The following is a 19,131-nucleotide window of genomic DNA, read 5'->3' as shown; positions in this document are numbered from 1 at the left end:
TTGTGCTGTCTTTGTGGTCATCTTTTTGTCAGGATTGACGTTCTTCTGCACAAGGTTTTCTGAATAGGGTAGGGGGCGGCTCTGTTCTGCTGCTGTGCATGTGGACGTTATGAAAATATTGTGCAATTCCAAACGTATTCTGCAATTTTGACCCCTCGTACTTGGTTGTCTGTGTACCAGACAACACGACAAAGAGGTCTTTGTGGGGCTTTTATGCTAACAAATGGAAAGGTCTTAAAAGCGGAGACAGTTGTCATGCAACAACAGTCTCTTTATGCTTTTGATGACAGCTGAAAGATTTCACCCAACAAGGTTCCAGAACTGGATGAGCAGGTTGATAGCTTGCTATGCATGAGGGAATGTCACACAACAGGTTTGGCCGTCCGCCGCGAGCGACTTCAGAGGAAGACAATACTCGATTTCTAGCTAAACAAAAAGCCTACCAGACATGTCAACAATGTATTTTCATTCTGTGAAAATTTTCATTTCATGTATTTTCACTCTGTGAAACTGACCATCAAAGCGAGCATTACATGTTTACCAGATTAATAAAAGAGTTAAGAGACGCAGTGTACAGTTCAACTATACAAGACAATGTCTGAAATACCTGAGAGCTATGAGAGTGGAACTGTAATTGAAAACACTGTGATTAGCTGACATCCGGTGCACGACTACACATCAACTCTGTGTTTGTGTGTTCTTGTAAGGTCACTTGAAGTGTAACATAGCAGTGACTCATTGGCAGAAAAGGGTGGATTTATGTCTGCTCTGCTCTCAGTTCAAAGTCCCGAAGCCCCTCTGAGAAATACATCTCTCTCTGCAGGCCTCAGTGCTCAGTAATGATTTACTTATTAACAGCTTAACACAACTGAAATACATTTACATATACATTTCTTTTATATGATACAAAATATATATTTGATAAAAATGTAATTTATATTGAGTTAATATATTTTTTGTTGTAGTATTGTGATGAGCCCCCAAAAATGTAATTCTGTCATCATTTGCTCACCCTAAAGTTGTTTTAAACCTGTATAAAGTCTTCTGAACACAAAGAAAGATATTTGGAAGAATGTTTGTAATCAAACAGTTCTGGGGCACTATTCACTTCAATAGTAGGGGAAAACTATGGAAGTCAATGGTGACCCAGAATTGTTTGGTTTTCCACGGTCTTCAAAACATCGTTTGTGTTCACAAAACAAACAAAGGAATACAGCTTTGGAACAACTTCAAGGAGACTAAATGATATTAAAATAGCATATCAGTTTAGTTGATGAACTGCATATTTTAGTTGATATGTGCAAATCCTGAAATGTCAAATTATAACAGATACAACTTTAGCCAAAATGTTTTACTTTTGTCATACTTCACCTCAAATATGTAACAGTTTCAAACAATCAAAATGCATTTTGAAAACTGTCCTTTTTGTGCAAACCTAAAATAATTCGGAATATTAGCTACTTTTTAAAACCGCTGTAACATTAAACCCAGTCTTCTGGAGGTCACGGTGGGGAGTGCCTCGCTAATATGTATCTAGCCTGAGACAACGTACCCAAGCTCGATCACTTATCTGTGCTTGCAAAACTGCACAAACACTCAACTTGTAGTGAAAAATGACCTTTTAAAATGATAAATATCAAAGCCTTTGTGTAAAAAAGCCACACAGTGACCCGAGGCGTCTTATCACATGTGTATGTCCTTCAGAGAAGGTTAACACAGTTTCATTGTGGAAATATTCTCTTCCTCACGTGGAGTGAGAATGTCCGAAAACATTTTATCACTGATAACACACAGGACTGGGGGCTGGTGCTGAGAAACTGTTGTGAAACTCCAGTGTTGGGATGTAATGAACATTCACATATCCTCTTTTCTCTCCATGCCCCAGTTCCTGCAGTCAGCTCTTTGAAGACCTTCTGCCCGGTCAGAAAGAGAGAGAGAAGGGCCGAGTGGTGCAGCACACATACAGAGCTCTCTATGTTTTGCTGGTTTTTTTTCCTTGACAGCGGCATTATAAAGGCTTAGAGAGATTGGAAAGACCTGTGCCATCTGAATGGGGCTCCAGCCGGCTCGGGCTGTTTGTCTATAGTTGGGCATTAACCAGTATTTGTGAGCGTGTTTAGGAATAACAATGGCAGGAGAATCACATTCGGTTCATGAACTCAAAACTGCCAAGCGTCCCCAAGCTTTACAGCCCTAAAATCTCCATTGCCCAAACAATCACAGAAACGAGTAAACCCATCCTAAATTTACTATGTGAAATTATTTTCTCCTTTACATGCACCGTGGTACCTTCGAAGAGCTAAATCTCTTTAATCCACTCTCAAATAATCCTTGATCAAAAACAATTTACACTGACATATCTTAAAATATATCAGTGAAATTGTTTTGTCTCAAGATGCACACGTTTTTTTAGTATGTTTTTTTTAAATGACTTAAATATCTTAATTTATACCACGGGGCTGTGGAATGCTTGATTCTGATTGGCTGCCGAAGGTTCTACAGGTGTGCATTATTTTTCAGTCAAACGCACACCTATGAAGTAACTCCAGATCTGTTGACCGAATTACAGTTCGATATCACTGCGCCAAGTTTTACCATTATAACGGATTTATACTGTAGCTACAGTCCACCACAAACAACATGGAAGACGATTTAAATTTCCAGAAACAACTTTGCATAATTATGGAAGGTACGAAAATTTCGACAATTGGGCGAAAGCTGTACTTGACAGTCAAGAAAATGAAAAAAAAAGAAAATGAAAAAAAAAGAAAGCGAACATCAAAGGCAGCCAGCATTAGCAAACGTCATAAAACGGTCACTGAAGATCAACTAGACAAGACTGAAGATGAAAAACACCAAAATTTTTATCCAGCTTGGGCAGTAAATGTGTTCAACGACTGGCTTAAAACAAAAAATAAGTTTGCTGAAGAGGTAGAAAGAGGGGGGCAAACGCTTTAAACAACCACATGCGAGCTTTCTATGCAACTGTGAGAACTGCAGTTGGCACTAAATGAATAAATAAACATCGATTGAATACTTGTTCCGTTTTTTTTACATCATGCTTATAACTATAAAATACCAACAAAGTAATTTATAAATTTTGACAAGCCTACTTGTTCACAGGGTTTTGTCATTACTACAATCACATGTGCATGCGTGCTCTCGCTCTCTCTCAAACCTTTAAAATGACGTCTTGGAATTACCATTGGCTTCGGATGAGAAAATAGTCCCCCACTCACAGTAGCATTATAAGCGCGGCAAACATAACAAATCTCTTGAAATAAAACACCTGAAAAATTACTTGTGATGTGGTAACTGTGGTATAAGCGGAATAATTGACCCCGGTCCTTTCAATTATCGAAAGTTATTGAAAGTTACTCCGCTTCGCGTCGTGGCCGCATTACCACCTCGGGGTGTGGTACTTAAGTAACGCCTAGTCTGGATTTAACATAATCCCTGTCCGGGAAACCGCCCCTTTAATGTGTTTGATTGATCTAATTCAATTGCTAGTGACTGAATTTTGCTTAAAGGGGCAGTTAACCCAAAATTAAAAATTCTATCATCATTATTTACTTACCCTCTACTTGTTCCAAATTGGTATAAATGTCTTTGTTCTAATGAACACAGAGAAAGATATTTGGAAGAAAACTTATATCCAAACAGTTCTTGGACCCTTTTGACTACCACAGTAGGGAAAATTACAATGGTAGTCAAAAGTGCACCAGAACTTGCTTTCCCACATTCTTCCAGATTTTTTCAGTGGTGTAAAGAGTACCTGAAAACCATACTTAAGTAAAAGTACAGATACCTTGCAGCGAAAACTACTCCATTACAAGTTACAAGTCACCAATTCAAAAATGACTTCAGTAAAAGTCTTAGAGTATCTGAATTTAACAGTACTTGAGTATTTTACTCGTACTGAATGTAGGCTCAAAGCAGCACTAGTCCTTGAACACTTAAGAGACATGTCAGTGAACAACTAGAAACAGTTGATTCATGAGGAGAGCAATCACATTTATTTTCTTAAATCAAAATAAGACTGAACACCTCAAAATTGCAACAAATCATGGTGGACACCATAACACTCAAGTCTCATTTAAGCTCAAGTGATCATAATAAACCAAACTCTTTCAAAAGGTTTCTTCAATATAACGGATAAATAAAATAATGTTAAGTCCAATTAAAAAGTCAAAGCCTTTTTAAACTGGGCATGCTGGTTTTGGCCTCATCATCAGCTGCTGTCATGTCCTCATTTCACATAAACCACCAGCGATTGACATTGATAACCCTATCCTAACCCTAATTGATAATGCACTCTTTATTCACATAAAGAAGCCATGTTGACAAGTTTTAGTAAGTAAGAGCAAAACCCACAAGATATAGTACCTTCAATGCCTTGTAAATGGCTATATTAATTCTTCTGTATCAAAAATAAACTGCCGCAAAAGAATGATGGGTACCAGGTGAAATGTAATGTGTAATTGCATTAGTCATTACAAATGTAGTGGAGTAAAGAGTACATATACTTGTTCAAAAATGTAGTCAAGTAGAGAGTAAAAGTTGCTAATATCTTTAATACTCAGTACAACTACAAAGTAGCCAAAAAGATACTTAAGTACAGTAACTAAGTACATTTACTCCAATACTTTACACCACTGGATTTTTTAAAGCAATTTTTCAGCTCTTAGTAAAATTGTTAAAGTGAACTACTTGATGTTTTCAACCTCCACAGATAAATAACTAGTATCAAACACAACGAGTTTACCTCAGCAAACAGTTACAGGAAGTGATTTCATCCACATTATTCTCAGAATGAGCAAAACTACAGGAAATCCTGCTTTCCTAGTGTCCAAACCTTACCACCCGGAAAACAACAAAGCTCATGTTGTCACTGCAACAGCCAAGACCAATTACTCATTTATTCCTATGGCCAACCTTTCAAGAAAAGCAGCGTGACTCGACGGAAAGATAAGAATACACAACCATAGAAACTTAAGTGACAGGTCATCCGAGGTTCTTGAAACTTTATCAGGCCAGCACAAAGCGTTCAGCCTTTGAATACCACAAAGACTTGAGCTTTAATTGAGCTCCAAACAACACTGGGTCTGTTTCTCCATCTTGGAGGTATACGTTACAATAGCTTTGCGTCGAACAAAGAACTCAAAGACACAAATGTGCCGGAGCAGGACGCGACGCTGAGGACGGGAGAGAGGTGCTCGAGCTGGAAATGAAAAAGCGCTGTATGAAAAGCACTGGCTTCTGTCCAGTTGCATGAGCCGGTTGTAACCGCCTCCTCTCGTCCTTCGAGGGAATTTTTTATCAGAACGAGGAGGGTTTTGTAGATACTAAGCAGCTGTTGCAGAGGTTGAAGAGCACACGGTTTTAATGATTCCAATGCCAGTTAGTGGGAGATGGAATTTAGTCATTCACAATGACAGTTTGAATTCATTTAAAAAACTTCTACATTGTTGGCAAAAGTTAGAATGGATTTCCACCGGTTTGCTTACAGTTGATGGTAGGTTAAGATCTACTCAGGTGTGGTTACATCTTAAAGCAGCTCTTTTAATGTATTCTGAACATAAAGATGCACGTCGATACTATGAATGAACAGTACAGATGTCTTAAGATCTGCCATCATGTTCCACTTTCTCCCAGCTTGAAAACCGCAGCCAAAAAGTTTAAACTCAATTTAAGCCTCAACTAAATCCCTAGCTTTGTGCCTCTGCTTTTAATCTCTTGCAGGCAGGAGCTCTGTGAGGGTCTGACCCCTGAGCTCACGGTGGGGGATTTTGTTGGGTTCCAGGACCGAACACATCATCTGACGGTGGGGGACTTTGGCTCTGCAGGATGGCGAGAACAATGGCAAAAGAATGCAGGCCAATGCTGGAGCCATCTCACACTCTGTAGTGAGAGATGCCCGCCATGGCCTAGTTACAGTCACAGTCTCCATCAATCACAAGTACTGTTGTTTATGCAGAATCTGAAACAGCTATAATCACGGTCACTGTCCACCAAGACTTACTGTTATTAAGCTAAAGGCCAAGGTGAAGACTAACACCTTCATAGAATCCAGATGCACCAAATCTCTTTGATGCGTGCATGTATTTGCTTTCATACGGCAGTTTTTTATGTTTCACGTTACAAATCTATCTCTACTTCTCTTTTCCACTCCAAGCGTCCAGCTGAACCGCCACAGAGTAGCCCGACACAGTTTGCTATCATCACCTGAGGAAACACACCACGTCCTGTGAGACTATCTGCTCCCCAAACAGCCTCAAGGAGACAGTCATAGCTCTACATGAGCCCAACCCGAAAAACAAATACATCACACTGCACTGGATTCAAACGCACAAAGACAAAATATCCAGATACCGACAAGATCTGTTTTGGGTTGTTTGCAGCGCTTGACTGACATGGGTTTGTCGATGGCCGATTTGATATCTAGAGACCAGCATATCTAAGATGCAAAATTAAAGGGACTGTTCGCCTGATTAAATTATGTTGTTCAAAAACTGCATGACTTTCTTTCTTCTGCCGAACACAAAAGAAGATATTTTGAGAAATGTCTTAGTGGTTTTGTGTCCACACAATGGAAGTCAATGGGGGCCAATGTTGTTTGGTAACCAACGTTCTTCAAAATATCTTCTTTTGTGTACCACAGAAAAAAGAAAGCCATACTTAAAAGCAAATAATGAAAGAATGACATCAAATAAAGACATCAGATAAAACCCATCTTTAAAAAATATTTATGGAATGCCAGTTGGAAATGATACCAGGTGGAGTTGATGCTTCATTAATCCACCTATTTTCAGTTATAATGTTGACGGTCCGGTTTTTTAAAGACAGTTACGAATAAGAAAGAGGGAAAAAGACAGCTATTGGAATGGTGAGAGAATCCTTTGCACAAAGACGTCTAACCGTTAAGAATCAGGAATCTCTTGCTGAGAAGGGGACACTACAGCCCCCCACCCCCTTTCTGGTCCCTTTTCTACAGTTAGGGGCAAAACAACTGTACCTTTATGCAGCAGTAAAAGTAGACAGGAACCCCGAGTTGTATTCACTACAGACATTATCAACTCAAGATGCTGATAACAAACAGCTTTTGGAAACTTCTGATTCATTATGACACCTGGAATAAAGTGTTAGCACATGTGCAGAAATACAAACAAAGACAAACAATTAAACAAACTATTTTGTATAGACCTCCCCCCATTGTAATACCCCTCGTCTACACAGTGACCCACTTATTGACCATGTGCTATTTACATATGAAACAAACCCATCATTCACATTTTTAAAGAAAGAGAGAAAAAGAGAGAGAGAGATACCAGCCAGCCACCCCATCAATGCCTCATTAGATTAGTGACGGCCTGCCACAGCAATTAAACACTAAACTCCATTTACTGCTTTACCCTTCAGTTCCTCCACACGGGGTCTTCCCATCAACACTAAAACCATAAAGAAGAGGCGCATGGTAATGCCTGTTTAGCTTGACGGCTTGCTTCTGCCCTAAAACGCCCAGTAACCCGGTCTTTGTAAGTAATCAAAACCCTCTTTCGCTCTCTTTTTTGTCCCTTTCTTGAATATATGCTAATAAAACCCTCCACTCTTCTCTTATGACATCATTGACATGTGGTTACGGTGTGCAGTGCTTTCACCAAAATAAATAAGGCGAGCTAATGTTGCATCAGATTTACAATGGCACCTGACCAGTTTGTCCGTTTACTCATTTAAAATAAATCTAAACTGAGACGACAATGGTCTCCTCTGGACAGGAAGTACCTTTGTTGCAAAAAGGAAGTGAGTTAAGAGGCTGATATAAATGTAATGCCATTGCCTCATTTAGAGAGTTGAGGACGCTCTAAACAACACAGGACAGGACACCTGTGGACAGCCATATGTCTTCATATTGCCTCACTGTTTCTCTTCCTGTCGATTCTATTGTGATTCTTATTTTTTATAAATTAAAATCTCAAATGGTTTTTCCAGTCCTGCACCTGAAGTCTCACTCCTACTTACTGCTTACACGTGCACTCAATCTTGTTGCTTAAACTCTGGCCTTATGAGACGTTTCATCTGTTTGCTTATGAAAACCTTTCAAACACATTAAACAAAAATGTGGTTTGTCAAACAATACATTTTTTGTAAACGATAAGAACTAATTACCAGGGCTGTCACGATTATGAAATTTGGCTGACAATTAACTGTCTATTAAATAATTGTGACTATGCCGATGGCTTTGACAATTACAACGATTAATTACAATTAATTTATTCAATGAATACACTAAGAAATGTGAAAATTCTGTAAATAACTAGTAACATTCCCTAACCGAAAATTTGTCTTAACAGAAAAAAATGAGATATGAGGATGATGTCGTCTTGCTGTGTAGATACAGCAAATCCGGAATCACTTTAATAAAACTCTTTAACACAAAAATAAAAAATCATTTCTGTGAAAACTAAAGACAATGCTAAAAACAAACAAACAAACTTGTCTATTTACACGGGACAAAGGAGACATGAAATAATATGTTCTTCCATTTATCACACAGTAACACTGCTGTGGATTGTTTTGGTGAAGAATGTGAAGTTTATCACCTGTTTGGCCTCCTCCGCAGCCGTCTGGAGTTTACCGAGCTCCTTCTCATACTGTTCCCTAAGTTTGTCCACCTCATGATCGTGAGTGGCCACCTCTTCTTTCAGAGCTCCCTTGAGGGCTGTCAGCTCCCTTTCACGCCTCCTCAGCAACTCCTCCTGCTCCTCTCTGGCAAGGAGCAGGTCCTGCAGGTCCAGTCTTATCTGCATCATCTCCTAGAGAGCATAGTTCATGGTTATACTGCGTTAGATATGTCACCGTTAGCCTCAGGTCTTATATATCCAGAAGATGCAAATGTGTCGGACCTGTAACGCTGCACATTATTGCAGTGTAATATGCATGCATATGCATGTAAGATGCATTTTATGTGCCTCTATAAATGTCATCCATGTAATGTAAATATTAGCATTTATTTCTGTTCCATAGAAACTGTTGAAAAGACCAGAACTGTTGTGTTTTGGATGCTGGTCACCGTTTTTTACCCAACCAGTTTCATCAGAAAGAATGGTGCTAAAGATGAAACCAGCACTAACCAGCATGAACATTCATGCTTACCTAAGCAGATCTTTTCAGCAGGGCATACAAATGTGATATGCTTTGTATGGTTTCAGTGATATACCTTCATTATGTCCTCTTTCTCGCTGCTGTCTGTTTGAGATTGTTTGGCTCCATCCAGCTCATCATGCATTTCTGAGAGCTGGTCCTGCAGGTCTCTGATCTCAGTCTGGTACTGCTCTTTCTCCATCTTCACCTGGAAGAGTCTGACCCACACAAACACAATCAGATTTTAAGAGTCGTTTCTTCGAGATTCATTTAATAAACAAACAATAAGAAAGGTTTTTTGATTTGATTCAAAGATTCAAAATGCCAGCAATGCACAAGGCTGGATGAATGCAGTCAAACCAAACATTATTCAGACAGAGATTTTTTACTAGTGGGTGCAGGACACTGTAGTGTATTTATCTAATTGAGGATAGCAAAATAAAGTAAACTGTGATTATACCCAAAAATTCTTCATACAGTGGACTACCGTTAAAATTGATAAAAATCTGGGACAAATTATTCAGACACTTTGACCTGACCATGTTTTGCTTGAGTGTTTTTTTCTTTAATTGCTAATGTGACCTTTTTACGTTTTTTTCTTTTTACATTTACTCCCTTAATTTACATTTATAACTTTAACGAATAAACTGTGATAATGTGAGAAATGTTTAGACAGTTTCATCAGACGCACACCCCTGGCCCGAAGTTAACCTCTGGTCTGTGTTTGGTATTTAATTATATTAAATGTATATTAATATTAATTTATTTTCATATTTTAATGTGTATTATTTGTATAAAATTACATTAACACTACATTTATTGATTTTTGCGAAGGTCTACGTTTAAAAAAAAGTGTTTTTATACTTTTCATTGATTAAATATTTGTTAAACCCACAGGCAAACATGAAGGGTGACCAATAGAATTAGTTTATGGAAAAAAAATCAATAAAATATGGAGATGCGAGGTTTCTTCCCAAAAGGAAAGGTAGATATATACAATTGTTGAATAAAAAAAGAAACAAAAATGATATACGTCATACAGTATAAAACTCCCAAGAACTTCATTTAGATTTAACAAAACGACGGGGTTACACCCCCAAGGTTGTGAACCTTTGTCCTAAGTCCATAAATAGTTACTTACTCTTCGAGTGTAGTGCGCAGATCAGCCTCTGTTTTACTAAGCTTGTCCTGCAGTTTGGCACACTCTGCTTGACTCTGCTCCAACTCTCTCCTCGAGTCTTTCATTCCCGTTCCCGCCTTCTGTCGAGTCTCGCTCAGTTCTCTGCACCTCTGCAGGGAGAAACGTAATAAGACGTGACATTAAGTACATGACATGGCAAGATCCTCATTGAACCTTTCACCCCACACTATAGCCAAACCCACGGTCGGTCTACGGCCCTGTAAATCTCCTTTTTTTGGATAGCAGGTCTAGTCCTTATAATAAGCCAGTAATTAGTTAATTTGATTATTGATCTTAATGGGTGACAGGAATGGGATTTTCAGTTCATGTGGACGCTTCTAACAGACTGGCTAAACAGACAGAGCAGGGGTCGAAGGTACAGTTGACAAGTTGTTGCGGTATTAGTAGAGAGAGAGAGAGTAGACTTTAAGAATGCGCTGGTAAGCTCAGAGAAAACATATTACCTTGCTTTCATCTTCAAGCTGTTTCTTAAGATTTACAATCTCTTTTTCCAGTTCTGCTTTCTGCTCCTGAAGGACTCGAGCATGGGTGGAAAGATCTGGAGACTGAGAGAGACATTCATATTTCATATTTATTTATGTGCAACAGATCCTCCAAATAATTTCACAGCAAGGCACGATGATTTGATACAGAATACAGATACAGAAATAGTGAGTTCCTATTCGTAATACTAACGGTAGTGGCAACTAGTAGTATTACAAACAAGGGTGGGTTTTAATACTTATTATCTATAACTCAAAGTATAAAAACAAGATTTTCTGGGTTTATGTAACCATAAAAATAATAGAAACAATTCAGACTAGTTTTTCTTTGTCAAGCAAGTATGTTAGTTGGAATTTTGAATGGTAGAAGAAAGTTGGTATGTTTGGGGCACGGTGCGCTCTGACTCGCTTGCACACGTTTAAACATTAGCCATGAATATGCCATTCGCTCAGTAAATAACCCCTGAAGGTCTTTATACTTTCTCCAAGAGGCTTCCTCGTAAGAGGCTCACGGTCTTAGCCGTTTGTTGAGCCCGATTTCAATGCCACAACACCGACTCACATTGTTGTCCCCTTGCACGCTCCCTGCGGCCCGTGACTTCAACGTCTGGATTTTTTCAAACACCAGGTTGACCTTCCTCTTAGTTGTGTCGTCATTATCGTTGCTCCTGCAAAGCAAAACACAAGTGCATGTATTTACTTGGATGGTTTGAAAATCTCAAGCCCCTTCTTTGAGCTCATGTGTATGTGTGGTTTGGATCAGAGTATAATCCCTGAGATTTCTGAGAAAAACACTCTGGCTCTTTGCCTGCGTGGAGCACACAAACTTTGATGCATCACCTTATGACCTGCCCACCCTAATGACTGCTTTCTTTTAACAAGTCACATGTCTAGGAATGCGTGTCTGAGCGGGGTAGCGGATGCCCGCATGTTCCCAGGGCGCTCAAGTGATACATGAGGGAAAAGCACAGAACATTGGGTTACTGCCATGAGGTAACAATGAGAGAAACAGCCCAGCATAGCCTCTCTTTCACACACACACACCTACCACAGAGGACACTGTTATTATTGGTTTCATGACGTAAGCTGATGTCGCCAACAGACGTTTCAGAACACTGCTGACAACGGCATTAATGTGACCTACCTTAATTACAACCACCACGACCCTTAACCTGCCGTGGCTACGGCACGCGTCATTGAATGAGACGCTGACTATGAGGCTTGTAATAAAGGTTGCCATTGACCAGAAGATATCTGATCCTAGATCTGCATGACTTCACAGGGTTCACAGACAGCGGTGTATAATCCGCTCACCTCTCCTCCCTCCGCGCAGCACATGAGGAATGCAGAGGGCAGACCTTTTGACATCAAGAATATGGAGTTCGGGTAGGACACGGGTTCAGCTATTCACCAGAGCAGGCTGGGTTTTTGGGCACCTACAGCACGCTTTTGAAGCTGTACAGCGATCATGCAGGATTAGACGAGAGTAGGAAACAGCCCTGTTTTGGGTGCAACTTTAAACAGTGGAGCAAAACTGAGCAAAAACTGAAGACATTGTTGCCTCACCCAGTTGCAGTGAGCTGAAACTGTTTTTGTTGGCAAAGCTGAGCAAGGACGTTTTTTTAATATACTTGTTTAATTTTACGATGATGAATAATGAATAAGAGATCTTTTATGAAACCTTTTTTCTTTGCGAATTATTTTTATGTAAAGCACTTCGAATTACCTTCGTGTATGAAATGTGACCCTGGACAACAAAACCAGTCTTATGAGTCAATTTTTCGAAATTGAGATTTGTACATTATCTGAAAGCTGAATAAATAAACTTTCTATAGATATATGAGTTGTTAGAATAGGACAATATCTGGCTGAGATACAACCGTTTAAAACTCTAGTCCTGAGAGCGCAAAAAAATCAAAATATTGAGAAAATTGCCTTTGAAGTTGTTAATCAGGGGCACTGTGGCAGACCATCCACTCACAAAAATAAATTTTTTATATATTTAAGGTAGGAAATTTACAAAATATCTTCATGGAACATGATCTTTACTTAATATCCTAATGATTTTTGGCATAAAAGAAAAATCGATAATTTTGACCCACAAGATGTGTTTTTGTCTTTTACTAAAAATTTTCCCGTGCTACTTAAGACTGTTTTTGTGATCCAGGGTCACAAATGTGCTTTATAAATAATCTTGCCTTGCCTATAAAATGCTTAACAAATTTATTAGACCACCACCACCCAATGTAAAGTTTGTGTCACAGCTGCCCTAAACTAACAGTACTGGTGATGGTTAATCCACCAGTACAGTACGTGTAATCTCTTTAGTCACAATAGTATTTCTAATGCTAAAATATAATTATTGTTGATATTCATGAAATTTCAAATGTAGCGTTTTACAATATAGGCAGAAGAAATAGAAAAGCACTTTACATTTACGCATTTGGCAGATGCTTTTTTCCAAAGCGACGTACATTGCATTATACTATACATTTGTTTCTAAGTATGTGCAATCCCTGGGATCGAACCCAAGACCTTGGCGTTGCTAGCGCAACATTACAATTATTTACTTGCAGTCCTTAATAAAAAGTATGTTTTAATGGTTAAATGTTACACTTGATTAATTTCTGACTTATTAAAGAAGTTGAATGTGCCGGCTCAAATTTGGGTTTAAAACTTGAATAAAGACTATTTAGTTGTTTCCATTGGTATTTGCCAAATAAATTACAATACAATTTTAGTTTTAAACCTTTTTATTTGGACAGATTTCAACAATATTTATTTTCTTTTTATTATGACAGACAGATGGTCTAATAAATTTGATAAGCACTGTATATAATTAATGCATTAGTTCTATTGTGGCAATGTAGGATCAAAACAGATGGTTGAATGTTTTTGAGAAATTTGTTTTTCAGTTTCTTGGTGATTATAACCACCCACTTCATAGTGATTTTACATCCTTTCCCTCTGGTATCTGTGAAACTGCAGTGAAAACTAACTAGAGTTGCAAGTTACTTTATATCCATTTAACAGCTAATGGATGACGTTATTCTCACGAATTAACTGTTCATATTTTGTTTTATTGTTTAGTACTTTGTCTTGTTTTTATATTCTTGATGTATACTGTATTGCCTATTGAGAGTTTAATAAATGACTACTACTAGAGTTTACTATAGTAAATATGACCCACAGTTTAGCATGTAGTGAGTCATTGGAAAGGAACGTGAATAATGTGTTTTTATTCTGAGAAAAGAGATTAGGGTGAGAGTTGTGAGTAGATGAGTGTGCTGTACACAACTGTAAGGGAGTGTTAATTTATGTACTATTATCATTATGACTCAAAGATAATGGAAACCATTTTGAATTCCAAACAAACCCTCCTTGATAGTTTCTGCATAAGTCTTAAAGATTTTGGTTTGTATGTTTTGTATTTAAAAAAATTCTCAAAGAACAAAGGGCGAACACTACTTAGTGGAAAACAACCTAGAGAAACAAAGAAATTAAACTGGTTGCTGATTTGGTGAATGTTTTTATTGAATTCCTATCTAACAAACATTAAAACCATTTGTGAAGTGTACTTACCCATCTTTGAGGTAACTAAATAAAATCTGCTTGGCAGTCTCTTCATTTGTTTGTTGTGAAAGCTCTTGTTGACCTCTTAGAAGATCAGGCGTCACCTGGACGGAAAGAAGGAATACAGTTTACACTAACAACAAGTTATTTTCATGCCAACATGCATAATGTTACAACAATATCATAAAAGATCAAATAATTTTGCCAAGAGACCATCCTTTACTACCTGAGCATCAACTTCACTGTTTGGTGTTTTTCCATTGACAGCAGGACGAGAAATTGATCCCGTTGACACACTCAACAAGGTCCTTCTGCTCGGTGACGGTCTGACCTCTTCATTTTTGTTCTCTACAGGCACTACGGAGGGACGATTTGGGGGATTTTTGTACCCCAAAATAGCAGCTGAAGAGTTTGAATCTGTGTCCTGAGGAAAACCAGGAGCACTGCTGACTTGTGCTGCGTCTCTAAGGTTCATCCTGGGTCTGGTTGAGGGTGGAGAAATGGTGGAGGTTTTCGCTCCAGCACCCTTCTGTAGAAGCAGGGATGGGCGAAGGAGATGCTCTGTGGACCGGCCTCGATTGCGGCTAACCTCATCCAAATAGTTGTCATCACCCTCAAGACCGAACGGCAGGGCGCTGTCCACACTACGGGACCGCTTCCGGTCTTCTGGGTTAAGTCGATTCCTCCGTCCTGATCGACCCCTGCGTTGATAAGTATCTTTGCTGTCAAACTTTTTGATGAGCTCATCCACACCAGGGATGGAACCAGTATCGATATCACGCCCTGTACCAGGCAGAAAAGGGATGTAGCGCCGGTTTTCATGGCGGTTGATATTATCTGCGTAAAGCTGGTCCAACTGGTCTTCCTTGGTTGGTGTGGTGGAGCTCAAAGATGACTTACGGGAGGAGGAGGACTGTAGAACGGGCCCGCTGGAGTCAACACGCCGCAAGGGCAGGATGTCAGGTTCACGTCGACTTCGCTCCAAACTGGAGTTTGTGCTACTCATTGAGCTGGGGGGTCTGGAGGATGCCCTGGTGTGGTCATAAGGGCTGATGGCGGTTGTAGATGCCTGTGGAACTGGAAGGCGTTGTGAGGGTTGAGCCTGGTAAGGCGGTGGAGTTTTCAATGTTGGCTTGACCTGAGGTTGTGTTTGGCCCTGGGGTTTGACCTGAGGCTGGGTCTGAACATGGTCTTTGGACGATCTGGTTTGAGATTGGACACTGACTGGGAGTGTTTGAGGACGAACCTGAGGTTGGGTGTTTCTCCTGTCATTCGGTAAAAATGCATCTGGGAATGTCAATCGGTCCAGGCTGGAGGTTCTTGTTTGGCTCACAATAGGGGAGTTGGCTCTAGGGAGGGGTGATGCGTAGGGATTTTTAATCTCAACCGTAGGCTGTCTTCCAAAGTTATCGAGAGTATTGCTCTCAGGATCATATGGCTTGAGAAGTTCAGGATGCTTTTGGAAGTTTAAAAGAGAGGATTGCTTCTTAGCATCAGAAGTCCCGTTGTGAGGACCTCCATGTGGCATCTGATGTCTATAATCCAAAAACGGGCCTTCTGACAAATTTTTGTATTCATATTCCTCATAACTGTGATGGAATGGGTTTTCAGAATCTACATATCCGTTATTGTTAAGGGGGGCTCCATAGGGGTTCGGACCTCTGTCCTGGTTATTGAGTACCACGAAAGGGTGTCCATCTATGCCCTGAACTCGGATACTAAGGCCGTAAGTACCATTGCTTTGGCCTCTTGTGTGAGAGGGCTGGGTATAGCTCTGTGCAAGTCCAGTGTTTGGTATCCCACTAACTCTATAAGAATCCATAAGGAACACTGAGAGAAACTACCAAATCCCTCTCTGTGGATGAGGCTCACCTGTGAAAACAAAGCCATAATATCATTATTACACAAATAGTATGTGATGCTTATAGTATCTTTTAATGGAAATATTTGCATTAAAAAACATAATGAGACTGAATGAGATACAGTTTATGTCTTCTTTCAGTCGTGAATGGTAATTTTGAGTCATTTTACTGGATGAAAGTTGTTTGGAAAAAAACAAGACCTAGAAAGCCTTTTAAACAGATCCATCGCTAATGTTTAGGAACTTATTCAGAGATAAACATCGTAATTTGGTTTTTGTAGCTATTTGAATATGTATTTGACTATATGTGACCCTGGATCACAAAACCAGTCTTAAGTAGCACGGGAACATTTTTAGTAAAAGACAAAAATACATTGTGTGGGTCAAAATGATCGATTTTTCTTTTATGCCAAAAATCATTAGGACATTAAGTAAAGATCATGTTCCATGAAGATATTTTGTAAATGTCCTACCTTAAATATATAAAAACTTTATTTTTGTGAGTGGATGGTCTGCCACAGTGCCCCTGATTAACAACTTCAAAGGCAATTTTCTCAATATTTTGATTTTTTTGCGCTCTCAGATTCCTGAGTTTTAAACGGTTGTATCTCAGCCAGATATTGTCCTATTCTAACAACTCATATATCTATAGAAAGTTTATTTATTCAGCTTTCAGATTATGTAAAAATCGCAATTTCGAAAAATTGACCCATAAGACTGGTTTTGTTGTCCAGGGTCACATATATGACATATAATATATATATATATATATATATAAACTACAACAAAGTGCATTTATGTCTTTTTACTATATAAGTGCATGCCAGACGTTTAGACAAATAGGCTAAAGTAACTGCGATATCAGTTGAGACTCAGACTTTATAATCTTCAGCACATTCTTAACACTGCTGACTAAGAAAAACAGAGACTTCAGTGTGTGGGTTATGATGTCACTACATAGGGGCAAAGTTAGAAAAAAAACAGGGTAAAACAAAGAGGAGGTTGGATTTAGTATTGAATCTTGAAACGAACAAGATGAAAAGACACTAACTGTTCAACGTATTGGAAATAACCAAAGCATGTGATGCAAAGACATTTTCATTTAATTTGATTATTCAAGTGGTGCTAAATACGGCTGCAAAACAACAAGTTCAATCATGCTGAATCAATTCAAAAGGAATCACATTTGAAATATGTGACCAACACAAGTATTGTGAGGAACAGAATGGAAAACAAAACAAAGCTGCAAAAATATCACCCCGCTACAGGCACCACACTGGGCAACAGGCTATTATCAGTTTGGTCTGGACCCCACTGATAACATGCTTTCACCTCTAAGAAAACAAAAGATTTCGTGAGTCATATTGATGCCATTCACCAAATGGTTTTGACCAGAGCTTGCCGTGCAATAATGTTCAACCTGTGAGATGCCTGAGGGCTTAGCAATGAACAAACCCCAAGCAACGTTGATTCATTTTCCATGGGAATCAAGTAAATAATCAATTCAATCAAGAATAAAAGTGTAAAGAGACTACGAGCTCAGAGCATAAGATTGAAAAGACTCGAAATGAACATATCATAGTAAAGATGCTGATAAGGTCCTTACTAGGCCACTAGAAGGGAGTCAAACTTTCCAGCGCCTCAGAGGGGAATGAGTAAGAACAATAAGGGCGAGTTATAAAAACGAGCCCCCTTATCCACAAGGAACAGAGCTCTGGGACAGAAGAAAAGATATAACACAATAGCCTCTTTCAGCTTCTGTATCACATGTACTAGCACACAAGGACTTGTAAGTGTTAATGTAGATCCTTTCCTTTCATTGTGTCGAATGGAAGAGTGGAGGATCTGACAGGGAAGCTATGACTCTTGCAGCATGGAGTCTAACCTGCAATTCATCTAAGGCCTTTAAGTGTGTATTCTCTTCCCAGGAAACTTGAAAAAGATGTTTCTGGTGAATCTGACTAAATTTCATCATAACCCTTTCCAAATCTCTTACATTGTGGCATTATTTCTAATCAAAACATATGTACAGCTACAGTATCAACAAAAAAGGTTCAGCAGAGTAATAGACAGTCATTTTTTTAGGATTTGTCATGGATGCAAAGGAAACATGATGAAATCTGCTACACAAAAAATGAAATCAAAGGGCAGGTTGACAACTTGTAAGTGCACGAAATATTTTCTTAAACATTTTAAAGCCTGCATTTCACTCTGCAATATGCATCCATTGCCTTTGCCACATTTAATGTTGTTAATCCTAAAAACTATCCAAAAGACGCCCGAACACCGGGCATCACTGTAAAACAATTTATCAAAATTATTTTTATACGTATTTTTTTCTTTCCGTCTACGGTTAACGTTACATTAAAGTTTATTATATTTACTTTCATTGTCTTCAAGTTTATTACTGCACAGCTAACGTTACCACCGCGTCGCTAAATGTTGCTAGACTAACTTTATTAAGTTGCGCATACTTTAACATAACAGTAAATAAAAAAACAGGATTGTCAAGCAGAACTTACCGCCGTCTGCCGTTTATCCCACAAGATGCGTTAATTTGCCGTTCAAGTTCTCTAAACAACAGTGACAAAAAGCGAAAGATCCATTCTCCTTTCAATTGTTCAGACACTTGTTGCAGGTCTTGTTTTCAGACTAGTTTTACTGCAAGCACGCACGGGCTATTGGGAAGTGTAAAGCCCGCCCACTTCACTCCGCCCACCCGCTCGGTTGTCCATCTGCCCCTACAACCTGATTCCAGATCAGCTGATTTCTTTAACATGACAAGCGACCAGAGCGCATTTTACATTTCAACTGATCTCAAAACACAATGCTGTGGAAACTGGGTGTAGGCCGCCCGGGCCCTTGTGATTTCG

The 19,131-nt window shown here is 39.1% G+C and overlaps 1 protein-coding gene across 1 annotated transcript in view; it reads right to left on the bottom strand.

The window, feature by feature from the left end:
• Positions 1–18,900, bottom strand: part of cgnl1 (cingulin-like 1) — a 28,514-nt gene extending 9,614 nt beyond the window's left edge. Inside the window, exons 1-8 of the mRNA XM_057337989.1 lie at positions 18,781–18,900; positions 14,624–16,269; positions 14,407–14,501; positions 11,387–11,492; positions 10,786–10,887; positions 10,283–10,431; positions 9,218–9,359; positions 8,601–8,813 (exon numbers count right to left, since the gene is read on the bottom strand). Coding sequence (XP_057193972.1) covers positions 8,601–8,813; positions 9,218–9,359; positions 10,283–10,431; positions 10,786–10,887; positions 11,387–11,492; positions 14,407–14,501; positions 14,624–16,219 — 2,403 coding nt within the window. The 5' untranslated portion in view covers positions 16,220–16,269; positions 18,781–18,900. The remainder of the gene's footprint in view (positions 1–8,600; positions 8,814–9,217; positions 9,360–10,282; positions 10,432–10,785; positions 10,888–11,386; positions 11,493–14,406; positions 14,502–14,623; positions 16,270–18,780) is intronic.
• Positions 18,901–19,131: the final 231 nt, after the last annotated feature.

This window comes from Triplophysa rosa, linkage group LG1 (assembly GCF_024868665.1).
Source record: "Triplophysa rosa linkage group LG1, Trosa_1v2, whole genome shotgun sequence".
Classification (NCBI taxonomy): Eukaryota; Metazoa; Chordata; class Actinopteri; order Cypriniformes; family Nemacheilidae; genus Triplophysa; species Triplophysa rosa.
This window is presented reverse-complemented; position numbering and strand designations above follow the sequence as displayed.